Source organism: Setaria italica, chromosome I, assembly GCF_000263155.2.
Source record: "Setaria italica strain Yugu1 chromosome I, Setaria_italica_v2.0, whole genome shotgun sequence".
Taxonomy (NCBI): domain Eukaryota; kingdom Viridiplantae; phylum Streptophyta; class Magnoliopsida; order Poales; family Poaceae; genus Setaria; species Setaria italica.
The window spans coordinates 26,155,767-26,170,106 of NC_028450.1; the positions used below are offsets into that span (position 1 = coordinate 26,155,767).

The 14,340-nt window shown below is 49.0% G+C and overlaps 1 protein-coding gene and 1 pseudogene across 1 annotated transcript; one reads left to right on the forward strand and one right to left on the reverse strand.

The window, feature by feature from the left end:
* Window positions 1-4,660: 4,660 nt before the first annotated feature.
* Window positions 4,661-5,788, forward strand: LOC101785280 (annotated as a pseudogene).
* A 1,187-nt stretch (window positions 5,789-6,975) lies between these two features.
* On the reverse strand, window positions 6,976-10,834 carry LOC101785683 (cysteine and histidine-rich domain-containing protein RAR1-like). Its single transcript, NM_001280832.1, is given in 6 exon segments — window positions 6,976-7,068; window positions 7,152-7,372; window positions 7,572-7,723; window positions 9,394-9,476; window positions 9,554-9,556; window positions 10,709-10,834. Coding segments are annotated over 6 exon segments (678 nt in total).
* Between the last annotated feature and the right edge of the window lie 3,506 nt (window positions 10,835-14,340).

A 14,340-nucleotide genomic window follows, 5' to 3' on the forward strand; every position in this document is an offset into this window, starting at 1 on the left:
TATTTTTGGGAGTGAGGGGCTGATCTTGTGAAAGGGGTATGAGAGTGGTGGAAGGACTTATTTGGAATTTTGGGAAAGGTGGGGGTTAGATCGAAATTTGGGGCTTCTTCTTCCTTTCTCCCTGTACCGTCACAGAGGAGTGGGAGGGGAGGGGCGGCCCGGCCTAGGGCGGCGGCCTAGGCTCGCTGGCGGCGAGGGGAGGCGGCAGGAGAGGGTAGAGGAGGCCGTGGGGGCTCCGTTTTGCCCGTTACCTCGGAGATTTGGGAGGGGCAAGGGGGCGGCTGGTGGTGGTCCTTGGGCGGTGGCGCACGGCACGGGGGCGGTGGCGCACGGCACGGGGGCGGTGGCGCACGGCACGGGGGCGGTGGCGACTTGGCGGCGCGCAGGAGCAAGGCGGGGAGCGGGGGTGTTGGCGACTGGGAGGTGGTGGAGGGGAGCTTGGCGTTGGGGCCTTTTATAACCGGCGGAGGTGGCCGACGGTGTGGGGACCGACGGGCGGCGTGGTGGTGGCGGTGGGACTCGGGTGGGCGCGGCCGTGGGCACCGTGGCAGGGGACACCGGCGGTGGGGCGGGGCCGGAGGTGCGGGCGGTACGCACGGGGAGGGGCCGGCGGTAAGCAGCGCCGGCGGGCGGCGCGGCGGGTGCGCTGGAGCCCTGCGGGATCGGACCGAGCGGGGGCCGACGCCGGGGCTCAGGCACGGGGCCCGGGGCGTGCGGGTCCGAGGTGGCCGGACGGTATGGTGCCAGGAGGAGTATGGCGCCGGGGTAGCGTGCGCCAGGAAGAAGAAAGGAGGAGGAGAGAGAAGAAGGAAGGAGGAAGAAATAAGAAGAAGGAAGAAGAAAGAGAAGGAGAAAAAGAAAAAGAAAAGAGAGGAGGAAAAGAGAAAAGAAAATGGAAACCAGCGGCGATTGTGGCACGCAGTCGGAGCACGTGCGGCGGTCTGTCGACCGGCACGTGGCGAAAATTACGGGCAAGGATAAAATGATGGCTGTCGGCTTGGGTGCCGGGACGGCGGAATCGCCGGAAAGATTTTAGATTTCCGGGAGCTCAGCGGTAAAAAGATTTTGAAAGTAATTTTTAACGGGTGATTTTAGTTGGTGATTTTGCGGATGTTACACTAATTGCGCTAGTTTTTCCAACTATCATGTAGTTTTGCAAAAAAAAAGTCCCTAATTTTTTCTACAACTACTCCGTGGATATCCGTGGACCTCCACAACTACTCTTTATTAGATCATGGACCTAAGTACATGAATCTATATGAGATCTCGGAAATAGTTTACGAACCTACGGTGAAATTCACTCAAACGAAATCGACATGGAGAGAGATGCCGAGAGGTTGGCGACTTGGCGTGCGGCTATGGAGGTTGCCCGTGGGGGCGCTCGCCGCAGCGCTGCCTTGCTCGCAGGCTCCCTTCCACCGAGCCATGGCTCTTCCGTGTAGGCTACTCAACTTGCGAGAGAGTTCCGCGCGCCACCATCGAGAGGTCGCCTGCGTAGCCGTTCGCTCACGCGCAGATCCGCCTTCACCCTGATGTTCGTTAAGGTGCCGGCATCCATCGGGCACAGCTGCACAACTCCATGCGAGCCACAGGAGGCGGCCGCATACCCCACCGCCCCATGCAAACTATCGTCGCGTAGCTCCGTCTTCGATCCTCTGAGCAACAGGAAGGTGGCGCCTCGGCCAGCGCACACGCAAAAGCTCCCCCGGCGCAGCTCCTAAACATTGATTAGCAGTTGATGCGATAACAGCTGGCAGTTCTTCTTGGATTGAATGGCTCGCGAAGGAGTAGAACAAGCTAAGGATGGTGATGGCTAGAGGATTGAATCGTGAAGGAAAAGAATAGGGAAGTGAAGAGATGGCCCGTGGATTGAAACTGCCAATGGCAGCCCCTCTAAGCGCCGCGGTGCTAGCTCCGCTCAGGACCGACTGCCATCCTGCCCTGCTCCTGACCGTGCAAGCGGCGCTGAGAGGCATCCACTTAGATGGATACGGTCAGATGAACCAGTTGACCACAAATCCATCCGATTGAAGGATGAGGCTTGTCAGCTTTACCTGAAAATATATTAGGCCAAAACTATATGAGTTATCCATGGAGTAAAATTAACAGTACAACAATAAAAATAATCTAAAGAACATAATATAATTAGTATTTTACCGTAGCAACACACGAACATTTTGCTAGTTTAACAACAAGGTAAGGATATAATCCACATAACAGATACTATGGGCGTGTTTGGGACTGCTTCGCTCCAAGTTTTGCAGCTCCGCTCCAAATTCATCTTGCCAAACACCTCCAGCTCCACTAGCACCAACTCCGAAAAAGGGTGGATCTAGGGGCCAACTCTAAGATTTTTCTGAAGCACCTCAAGGGGTGCTCCCAAAACACTAGTTTCAAACCTTCTCGTGGAGTTGGGGGTAATTACCCACCATGCCACCGGTTACACAGCGTACCGTTTCAATTTTAGAAAAGATACTCCTCATCTGTCGCCCTCTCATCTCATCCTGTCGCTCCTTCCCCCACCTCGCCGAACCTCCACCACCGCCACCTTAGCGATGGCGCCACCCGGGCTCCATGCCGGCCTCGCCAGTGACGTGCGCGGCTGGGTGGTTCCGGTTGGAGCCCTCCGGCAGGAACGCCTTCCATGCCCAGTCCGAGCATCGCATGTTCGCCACCGGCGCCACGCCCTCCATCCTCATCTCAATTGGAGTGCGCTTCTCGCCGCCAAAGTACGGCTGCAGCAGAATGATGCTGGCGATGCAGATGGGGGAGGAGGGAGCGGCTGTCCAGTGTTGCGTGATGTGGTGGGTGAGGTTGCCGCCCGCGCTGTCCTCAGCGAGGAAGTAGCGGGAGAGGTCGACTGGGACGACGAGGTCAGGGAGGCTGGTGGAGGCGAGGTACTAGAGCACGTCGATGCCGTCATCGTAGGCGGTGGGGTATCGGTGCTCGAGGCGAGGCAGTAGTTGACACGAAGCGGTTGACCGTGGTGTCAGCCCGCTGCGCGATATCGAAGGCGGAGACGAGGTTGAAGATCTTGAGCCGCACCGTCCATGGTAGCGCCGGCGCGCTAGGCGCCGCGGCGTTCTTGCGTCTCTTTCATGCTGGCTTCCATCTCTCTCTCCCCAGCAAGCTCCTGGTGCTGCAGTTGCAGACGGCACTGAGCTCCCCTCCTGGAAAGACAAAGCCACTTCCAAAGCCAAGGTGGCTGCCACTGATGGGTGGTGGCACCTCTGGCCGTCAGAGTTGAACAGTGATGGGCGTGGAGCTGAGTGCGAGATGACTGCTGGGGCTGCACTAGCCGGCGGAGCGACACCGCCACGCGTCGGGGCCACGTTTCCCTGCGGGCGTCGGGCTGCTGGGGCGTGCCGGCCGGCAGAGTGGCACCGCACACGCGCCGTGCCTTGTTGCACGCGCGGGCGCTGGCCTGGGGTGTCTGCGGAGCTCCTCCATGGCCTGCGGCGAGGCCTCCAGCCGCCAGTAGTGGAGAAACCTGGCACTCCCTTCCCTCCTCGCGGGCTCCGATCGAAGAACTCCTCCAATATACAATAACGCGTGGATCCCACAATACAAGGGTATAATAGCCAATGCACATAAAAACATCATGTTCCTAGAGATAGAGTCCTCTCATTTGCCAATCAGGTGCAACGGCTCCATATTTTTGTGGATTTGGTGGAGTGGAACTGAAGGAAGGTGGAGTTGGTAAAGAGAAGTTATTTTTTTTTTCCGAAACGGAGCAGTTCCAAACATACCCTATTTTTTTTAATGACGTCCTCCTCCCGCGTGCCCTCGCGGCCTCGCCGTTGGCTCCCGATGTGGTACTAAAACCATCTCCCATGCTCCCGCAGCCCCACCGTGCTGGTGCAAATTTGGGCCGCGTTTTATTCTACGGGCCCGTTACTTAAAGTTCAATGAAAGGAAGAAGGCGGCGGAAGGCCTGGCCTGGGTGGACCTCGGCGCTTTATTACGTTGGGCCTGGATCTCGGCTGTAACTTGCAAAAAGAAAAAAAAAAGAGAACTGCACGATCACAAAAAGAAGGAATTCCAAAAAGAAGTGCAACAGGCTCACAGAGTCACGGTAGCTACATTCGCCCCCCCAAAAAAGGTCACGGTAGCTACAGTAGTACACATCTTCAAGCCGTCACGGCTTCATTTTTCTTTTTTTGACGATGCCGTCACAGGTCACAGCAAGTGCCCGGGCGCAACGGCAAGTCATCAAGCCGTCACAGCAAGTGCCCGGGTAGAGGCTGAGAAGTTCGTTAGGCGCGGGAAGGGAATGAATCTCACATGATGACGAACCGCCGCCTGACGGCAGCCTTCATTCGTTTGGTTGGTGCCTTGTGTGTGGTGATACACCGAAGTCTGAGAAATGTCAAACTCGAGGGTGCGAAATAGCGGTTGGTTTGGTTGGCGATCAGGCGAAAATTTTATTAAGATAAATTTCAGGCTCAACACACAAAGGGCAAAAGCTTGGAAGCACGAGCAAATTTTATTCTCTCGGTAATACAGCGGAGTTGCGCCTTGCGAGTTGTGAACCCAGGATGGTAAACTCGCAGTCGCAGGGCCGGGCACCGCGGTCCCTTTGTCTTGGCAGAACAGAGCAATGAACTTGATCACTTGAAGAGCAGCGCGCCGCGCTTCCACCCGCCAGCGACCACCACACTACACTACTGCGCCCCTGCGGCTGCGCGCGCGTACGTACGGTGCCATGTAAAGTAACCTCCTCGTACTACAAATACACGCGGCGGCGCACATCGACAAAGACGTGAGCAGAGCACGCAGCGGACTGCGGAGCCACAGCCCACAGCCGCAGGTGACTCGACGTCGACGCGCCAGGCTCCAGCGCCTTCCTCCAAGCATCCTTCGCCCAGGCCGATCCAATGGCTCCCCGCCTCACCCTCGTCGGGGCGCACCTCCTCCTCCTCGTTCTCGCCGTGTCGGGCGAGGGCGACGCGCCCCGCCTCCGCGGCTCCGTCGCCTGCCTCGACTGCGCCGCGGGACACGACCTCTCCGGTACGTACGCACGCACGGACGTACAGTTACATGTACGCGACGTCGGACCGTGTCTTGCCGTCTTCGTTGGAGGCAGAGCGTGACATGCTTCCGTACGTGCCAGGTGTGGTGGTCGCGGTGAAATGCGCCGGTGACGGCGGCGGCGCGGGCGCCCTCCACGCGGCGGAGACCGACGGCCTCGGGGCTTTCGACATGGCCATGCCAGCGGCGGTGTCGTCGTCCGGAGCTCCGGCGCCACGCCGTGCGCGGCGAGGGTCCTCGGCGCCACGGAGCATCTCTGCGCGCCGCGGGGGCTCGCGGTGGCGCGCGTCGTCCCGGCCCGGGCACCCGGCTCCTCCTCCTCCTCACACTACGCGCTGGGCTCCCGCCTCGCCGTCTTCACGAGGTGCCGTCAAACTACCGGCGGCGGCTCGGCTGCCGCGACGACCATGGACGCCCCTGACCGGCAGCAGGGGGACGCCCCGCGGGTGGCGGCGCCAAGAAGGCCCATGCCCCCGGCATTGCAGACGCCGCCGGTAGTGAGCGCTCCCCCGCGCGCTGGAGGGAACGGCAGCCCGCCCTTCGGCATGGGAGGGGGACTGCCGCTCATCTACTTCTTCCCGTTCATCCCCATCATCGGGATCCCCTGAAGCCTGAATGAACTGTAGTGCCGTGTGCCGTCTCCGAAGCACAACTGCTTATATTTGCGTCTCGTGTCTCAGGTATCCGGGATAGTATGTTACTGCATGCGCGCGTATCACAGCAAGAAATAATGCGAAGCGACCTTCTGTTTCAGAATCAGAATCAACGAGTGCAAGTTTCGTTTCCATTACAAATTCACAATGCAACGTGGCATTCTACCTTCATTTAGAAAATTCGTTACACTATGTCTCTGGAAATTATGTTACTCTCTTCAAATATAGACATGGGAAGAAATATCAATGAGGTGGCATGGGAAGAAATATTCCGATGGAGGGGAAATGAAAATTTTAGATGACAAATAAGGAAATGTTTAAATTTTAATGACGTGCCGAGTGCCTTGTCTAGGTATCCAATATAGTATGTCACCGTATGAGCGCGTATAACAGCAACAAATAATGCGAAGCGACCTTCTATTCCAGAATCAACGAGTGCAGGTTTCGTTTTCATTACAAATTGACAATGCAACTGTGCCATCCTACCTTCATTTTGAAAATTCGCTATATGTCTCTAGAAATTATGTTACTCCCTTTTGTGTCATGATGAAAAATAATTTACCTGTATCCCGCTGGTTTACTTGCTTGGTTTGATAGGAGAAATCGGATGGCATCGATCCTGGCACAAAGCCAACCGTACTGGCGCAAAGAGAGATGGCATGGGAAGAAATATTCCAGTGGAGGGGAAATAAAACTTTTAGATGACAAATAAGGAAATGTTAACATTTTTTATGACATGCCCGAAATTCTGTCTTCAAATATAGACAGTCAACAGCCTCCCGCTCGCCGTGGTCCAGGTTCTGCCTGCTCAAACCAGCCCGCGAGCAGTGCTCAAAGCCTCAAATCACCACACGAGCAGAGCTTCACCAACAACCAAGGTAATGGAACGAACACAATAACACAACAGATGTACTGCTTTTTAGACAATTGCCACCTCCATCCCAAATTACTATTTTTGAAATACATACATCTAAATCCATATCAAAAGTTTTGTATCTAGAAAAGTCAAAACGAATAGTAATTTGGGATGGAAGGAGTATAAATGAAAGGATTTAGCTTCGAACTAATACAATTTCAATTTAAATCAAGTTGCAAGATATGGTTTCAAGTTCTAGTTCACAGTACAAGGAGCATCAGTAAGATTTCGGGACAATCACTATGAGCAAGATAATGCAACCCATCAAAGTTTTTGTCACAATTCCAAGTAAAACTCTCAAGAAACTGCAGCAAGATTGCCTCTCACATGCCGCAGGAGATACGGCACAAAATTAGCCCTAGGCATGGTGTGAATTCACACAGCATCAGCATTATGCCAGCCCTTGGTGCATGGAGGTATCTCCATAAACTCATCAAACTCCTTGACATGAATGTCACAACATTTCCACTGCAAGAACAGATAGAGAAGTTAAGGATCGCATAAGTTGAGAGATTTTCTGAGCACAAATCAACATCAGAACAGATACATACCCCTCTCATCCTGTCATGGAAAACTGCAGGACCTGGATGGTAATTGCATGCAGAGTCATGGTTATCCTTCTCCTTGTAGGATTTACCGCATCCTTTATTTTTACATGTTCTTGGTTCATTTATATCAATCCTTTTCTTTGGAGGTGGAACCGAGGATTTTTCAACAGGTTCCTTCTTTGTATCGTCGGTAGCAGCTGGTTTTTGTACCTTGGGCTGCGATCCTGGAAATGTACAGATTGCACTCCACTCAGTGAACAATTTCATTTTTGTAGTTGATGGTCATCATGATTACTAAGTTAGTGTTAAAAACACTGGATGGTTTTTTTAGTCGAACAATGTGTAGGGTGGTAACTGTTAACGTCCATAAAGAGTAAACTGATTGGCTAAAAAGAAATATTGTTACTGCAAATACAAACTCACCATGGTCGGAGCAAAAGAAACCCTGACGACACCTTGCGCAGCCATCGGCTCCTACACCCTGCTTAGAATACTGGATTGGTGTGGCCTTGGGAGGGTTTGCAGAAACAGCTTTTGTGACTGGTTTTTCAGTCGTATGCTTCCCTGTTGTGCATCTGTGCCACAATAGGGTATGCGTCAGTTGTTTCTGGTTCTATACCAAAATATAACAGGCAACTGAACATTATATTGGTTCAAATGAGAAAAAGGCCATGATTAAAACCAGAACCACCAGCTTAAAAACACAAATTCATCGTGAATAATGGTAGAAATCTATCAGAACAGGCTTATTCATCACTCATCAGTGAACTGGAACCATGTTTACGGACTCACATGGAGAGTAGACTAACTTTATTGAGATAACTCAACCTAATTTTTTTCCCTGCCTTATTTCTGTTATGGTGTTTGCCGCTTAATAAACATCTTAAGTACTTTTTGGTCAACTATTGGTAACTTAAATAACATTAGAATCTAAGATGAAATATAACCATAGGATGAAGCCAAATACCTTGTCAACCAGTACCAACCTAAATTCAGCTACTTCCATTTAATCATCTTTAGCACTTTTAGCTAAATGTGACCAACTTACTTTTGTGTTCTAACTCACTTCACATAACCATTAACATATGTACTTGATTACTTATACTAGACAATTGACGACAACCCTTGTTCTTATGTTAGTTCAGTCTCAGGTGAATGCAGTATATACGTGTTTTAAGTCAGATGCCATTAATTAGATCTGAGTAGATAATCTAGATTCTAAAGTCTAACTACATATTTATTAATATTGCGACTAATTCACAAATGCCAAAATATTAGATATTTTTAGTGCACGTTGTGATCTGTCAATATATTTTTTATGTTGGGTTGGTCAAGTAGCCAAAGCACTAACATAAAGAGAGTTTGTGCAAACTAGCAAATTTTACTGTGTAAAAAGGCAAGCCATCCTGCTTAAGTGTTTATGATACATTATTGTCAGAAGAATGTCTTCATTTCTTGAGTAGCATAATGATCATGCTTTAACCAAAACAGGCATTCTCAGTTTCACATGAAATCCATCAACTTATACTTTTTGTGAATCCAAACAACGGCAACTGCAAACAGGTTTGCGCATAGGCGGCAGTAGTGCCTTAGTGGAGAAAAAAGGAACATCATGTACTTATAATTTCATAAATTATCCCCTACTTTGCTATCGTGTAAGAAACTCCTTAAATTCAGAAGTATAGAGGAGAAAATGAGCATAAAATCTGTTGGAACAGTTACCAGACAGTGATCAAGCTATGTTTGAATACTATGTTCAAATATATCATAAAGTAGCAAAAATAGCATGTAAATCTAACTTGTGATGCATCAGGATGTTCAAGTAATACATAGAGAAGAACATTTGCAGTTATAACCGTATTTTTCCCACTTGTTTGGTTTGAGAACTCACGGACCAAACCAATTCATCGGCAAAGCAAATTAACAGGTGAAGCTTAATTTGGTAACTAATAACTATATTGTCATTTAGACTATGGCCATTTGGCTCAGTGGATCAGCAAGCAAGCGATTTGCTCTCCCAAGGATTGCCCAAAAACAATGTTAGATTTTCGTTGGCGTTAACAAATTCTGGATTGTGGATTCAGACCAAATCACAGCAAAATTTCCTTGGAATTACCAATTGTCTGGTTTATATTGGTTGTCAACCAGACAACCATACTAATATGCCATATTACACGTCATACACACTAACACTGAAGTTACAGTTCTGTCAGTGCAAGCAGGGGAGGAAGAAAAGGATCCTTACCCTGGTATTGCCAAAAATAAGCTAAAATCATGGCTTCGTTGCTTGCAGCAGCTCCACTCTTTCATGCCGTCATGAAATAAAGGCTGAAAAAACATATCTTAAGAAAACCAATGATGATTTCCTAAACAGAAATAGCCTCTCAAGCAAGGGTGAAACTTACTGCCTGCAAGAAAACAAAAGGATGGATAAAGCTGTCAAAATACTAATAGTGAAAAATAAGAAATAAATGTCTCAATTGCCGGTGAAAGTGGAAGTAAGTATTGAGATAGCAACTATATTTTTGAACGCACTTCATAAAAACATAATTGCAAGATTCAATTTTGTCAGGTCCAAAAAACAGGATGCATGTATAAGTTCCCCAACATGATGATTGGCTATTTGCATGATATTTTTACTATGCCAAAACCTTATTGTGCCACTAATACTCCATAGGCACATTCAATTGCAGTAGCAAGCAAAAGTGTTATGAGTGTGTAAAGATCACACAAATACAGTGCTGTGGTTGTCTGGTTGAGCATTTTAATCTTAATGAAACAATAAGAGAAACAGTTCCTAGAGGAACAGGTAGCTATTCTTTTCCCAACCATGCTGTTGTTTTTATCTACAGAACACAAGTAGAGCTATTTACAATAGAACATTACAGCAGACATAATGAGGTGTTGCGGCCTTTTTTATTCCACTTGAACATTTTACACCACTGGTGTGCAAATATTACATTTAAATCACAACAAGAAAAGCCCAGGCTCCTGGTCAGCAGAAAAAAACTAAACAGTATATTGCTACAATATCATGGATTAACTCTTCCTACCACCTGCTAGTGAAGAAACTCCTTTACCCTTTTTTTTTTCCTTTAATCGTCATGTGACCCATCTCCCAATGAACAAAAATCATCCTCACCCATGGGCACACACAATGCTCAGGCCCATGTCAACAGACAACAGGTAATTTCCTGAGTACCGCAACTCAATCGAGAGAATATTATTTCCCAACACCATGTTTCCACTTAGCAATAACTCTAGTTAGATCACATCCACGAACCATCATCCATTGGAAGCTACCGGGTTTCTCAAATAGCTAATTCGTCTCCGAAATCAAGCAAACCCTTCAACTCCGGCCACAGCCAAAACCTTAGCACACGAATCCCCAGCTACTCGAGGCAAGAGTGAGACCTAGCCTAGGGGGCGGAACTTGGGCCAGCCGCACGAGGTAGGAGAAGGTCCCCACCTCCGATTTGAGGTTTGAAGCGGTGGAAAACTTTAGCTGATGTGCGGGGGGTTTTGGGGGGAAGAGGAGAGAACGGATAGGCGGTGCTTACGGAGGGATGGTATTGGCAGGAGCCCTCGGGGTTGTCGTCGTCGGTGAACATGGCGTCGCAGCCGATCCGTTGGCACCGCACCCGCGCCGCGGTGCCGCTATTCGCCGCCTCCGTCGCCGTCGACATCGCCGGCGCCCCCTCCCCCGTCTCCCTCTGCTCGCTCTGGAAAAGTCGAAAGATCTCGGTCGCTCTAGAGTCTAGACCCTGCCGCATCGCCCGTCCCACAGCACGGAAGGAATAAATCGAGGGGCAGCAGGGCAGTGTCGTCGGCCCGCAAACGGATCCGAATATGACTACGAAATTCAACTACACTAATATCCGAATCGAATCTCACTCATTTTCACCGGACGCGGGTGTTTCCACAAGTATAAATACCAACTTGTATTGACATCCATGTCGAAAAATAGGAGTACTGATTTTTAATTTGCCATTGTTTTAATGCTCATTCAAAATTTCAAAGAAAAAGGTGCAATTGATTGGGAATAATTTAAATGCACTTCATGAGTTGGTTCAAACTTGAAAAGCTACAATTATATATTTTTTGAGAAATTTTAAATTTTAGCATTGTACTCTAAGAACATTTTTCATCATGTTACAAATAAATTGATAAATTGCAACGTGACATATTGTTGGCGCTAAAAGTTAGCCGATTGACCCCGAGCGTCGAACACACGACCCGGGAGAATCTGCTTAACTCCTGTTCGGGTGATCGCCCTGGTGCGGTTCGCGCGGCGTGCCAGCCAATCTGACCTGTTGATTGGCAAGGAAGAAAACGTGTCAAATTCCAGGGGTTCCGATCGGCTAAAATTCCGATCTCAAGGAGCGCATCAGCGAATCAGCCGATTTGCTATAAAAAAAGTAATCGGCTATAATACAGCCGACAATCACGTAGCGATTGTAAAGAGAACTTCTTAGAGTAAACTAGACAAAGCTACAAACACAACACTTGAAATAGATCTAATCGGCTATGTGATAATGACGAACGAAAGATAACAATAATAAAGCCGACAGTTCAAATCTCAAGTTGGATAACTGATGATAAAACTAGAATAATAGATGAAACCTACAATTTTAGTAAATATCGATAACTAGTAAATAAACCTAAACGAAACGATAGCGATGCGCCCGAAGTTAAAGCTTAGATGTTACTCGATAAACGGAACTTACAGAATCGGTCGGAGATCGTGTCGATGCAGCCCTGCCAACCCGTACGAACTCGTGAAAGAAGAAAAATATTGGTGAAGTCGCCGACTTGAAAGTAAAGTACGAGAAAATAGTAGATTGTTGTATTGATTGATGTGTTGTTTTACAAATCTCTAAAGATGGCTATTTATAGCCTGTTACAACCAATTTCTTAACCGACTAGGATCTATCTCTAATTTTAAACGAAAATGAATATTTACAAACACAACTCATATCGGAGTTGGTTACTATACTCCTGTGAGCCAATCTCTATCTTCTTCCTCTGACCCACTTTTAAGCCTATATTGGCCCAATTGCTCTAGCCTTCCAATCGGTCGATCTCCACCAACTCCGTCTGCCAAAACACTGTAGCGCCAATCGGCCGATCTCCAACTGTAGCACCAATCGGTCGATTCCTAATTGTGACCTTTTTAATCTGCCGCATCAGCCAGTCTTCTCCTTCCTTGACGCCGATTCCATATGTGTCAAAATCTAGCGTCAACACATGCCCCCCAGTTTCGGAGTAAAACATATCTTTTAATTTGAAATTTCTTTTCAACTTCTCCTCCGAAACAAACGCATTAAAAATATCCTTCCGTTTCGCGGTCTCCTACCTTATGATTGCAATCGTTTTGAAACGAGCGCCTGAGACAACCACTCCCCCGAAATTCGTGTAGACAGCGCGGTAAAAATCCAACCTTTACCCCTTCTCGGACCGTCTTTAAATACTGGCACGTCCCGCACCTCTTCTTCACAAGCCAGTAACTTCCTTTCTTGGCGCACTAGTTTCCATCTTCTTCCGGCGCCCTTTTAGTTTCCAACCACACCTTCCGGCGACCCTCCTTTCATCCGCTTTTTTCTCCATCCTCAATGGCGGCACCATCAGCAACCTCACCAGCAACAGAAACCCCGACAACGGCTCCATCGGCGGCGGCAGCAGCTCCATCGGTGACAGAAGTTCCACCGGCGGCCTCGGCGGCGGTAGCTCCACCAGCAGCCCCGTCGGCGACGATGACTTTCATCCCGGAGGTATTTACCCAGAAGTTTTCTTTCTACCTTTACCGCCCAGGCATTTGTTTTAGATCCATTCTTAGTTCTTCCTTTTTTTACCTTTTTTAGGCGGTTAGACATCAAATCACCATTCGCCTTTCCGAAGCCCCCGACCTCATCTGTCTAGGTCCTATGGGGAATCCAGACTCAACCGATCTGATAAACTTAGAAACTCACAAAATCCCATTTAAACAATCCCCAATGGAATTGGATCAGTGGTCAGGCACCTTAGATCTTGGCCGAATGAAACCCTTGGTTGGAAAGAATGGTACCAGAGGATAGCCAACTCTAAGAGGGTTCAATGGGACGAACGAAAAATCAGCCAATGCATCAATCTCTATTTGTCTCAAATGGAGAGAAATGAGCCCTTGGTGATGGCAGCCTCCTACTTCTGGTCCGACGCCCTTAATGCTTTCCTTTTCGACCACGGGCCTATGACCCCTACTCTGGGTGATGTTGTAATGTTGACCGGCCTTGACATTTCTTCTCCCGATACCCCCTTCCATTATCTGGTCAAGCCGACCCATCGGCTGGAGACAAAAGCAATCGGCGGGTGGAAGGGGTACATCAAGAACAACATGAAGACCGGGGCCGTTTCGGAGAGAGAATACACAGCCTTCCTGATGATGTGGTTGGAGAAACATCTCTTTGTGGCCAAGCAGTTGGTCCGTCTTCCAACACACAAGCTTTGGCCGAAGCATTATCAAGAGGAGCCTCTGTCCCCCTCGGGAAACATCTGCTGGGATCGACCTATCATATGCTGCACCAAATCGGCGTCAAACTATCCAAGGAGAGCCGATTGGAAACCTAGGTGGCCCCTGGTGGTTCATCAATCTGTGGCTCAACTTGTATATGAGCAAGATCTCTCAGCATCAGGTGGAGCACATGACCTTCCTCAACATTGAATCGGAAGAAAACCCCACCATACGGCGCCGATGTACCTCTTTCGGTGAAGCAGCATTAGTCTTCCCTGGTTGCCAGCTCACCGCCACCAAAGTAGCCGAGTACTTCAGATGTTTCTACAACGACTTCAGTGAGGAAACCACCAGTTGGTACCCATATCAGAGGACAGAGCCGCTTTTTAAGCTCCCCTTCTGTTACGATTTGACATCCAACACCTTTGATAATGATCTCATGGACGTCTTGATTAAATCGGGGATCTTACAGGCGAACTTTTTCTCGGTGAAGGATGCCCCTACTTATGAATTTTATAACCCATCAGTTGCGGCATAGCAGTTCGGCCTAGGTCAGCTACCGATTCGAGTCTATTTCGCCGGTCGCGTGAAATTCCGAGACGGGCTCACCAAGGGCCTTAACTACAGTCGGCTGTGCGACCGAGTGCCTGATTCCAGCACCATCGATCTGAACAATTGGATAGTAGCTCCTTTTGCTATCCAATC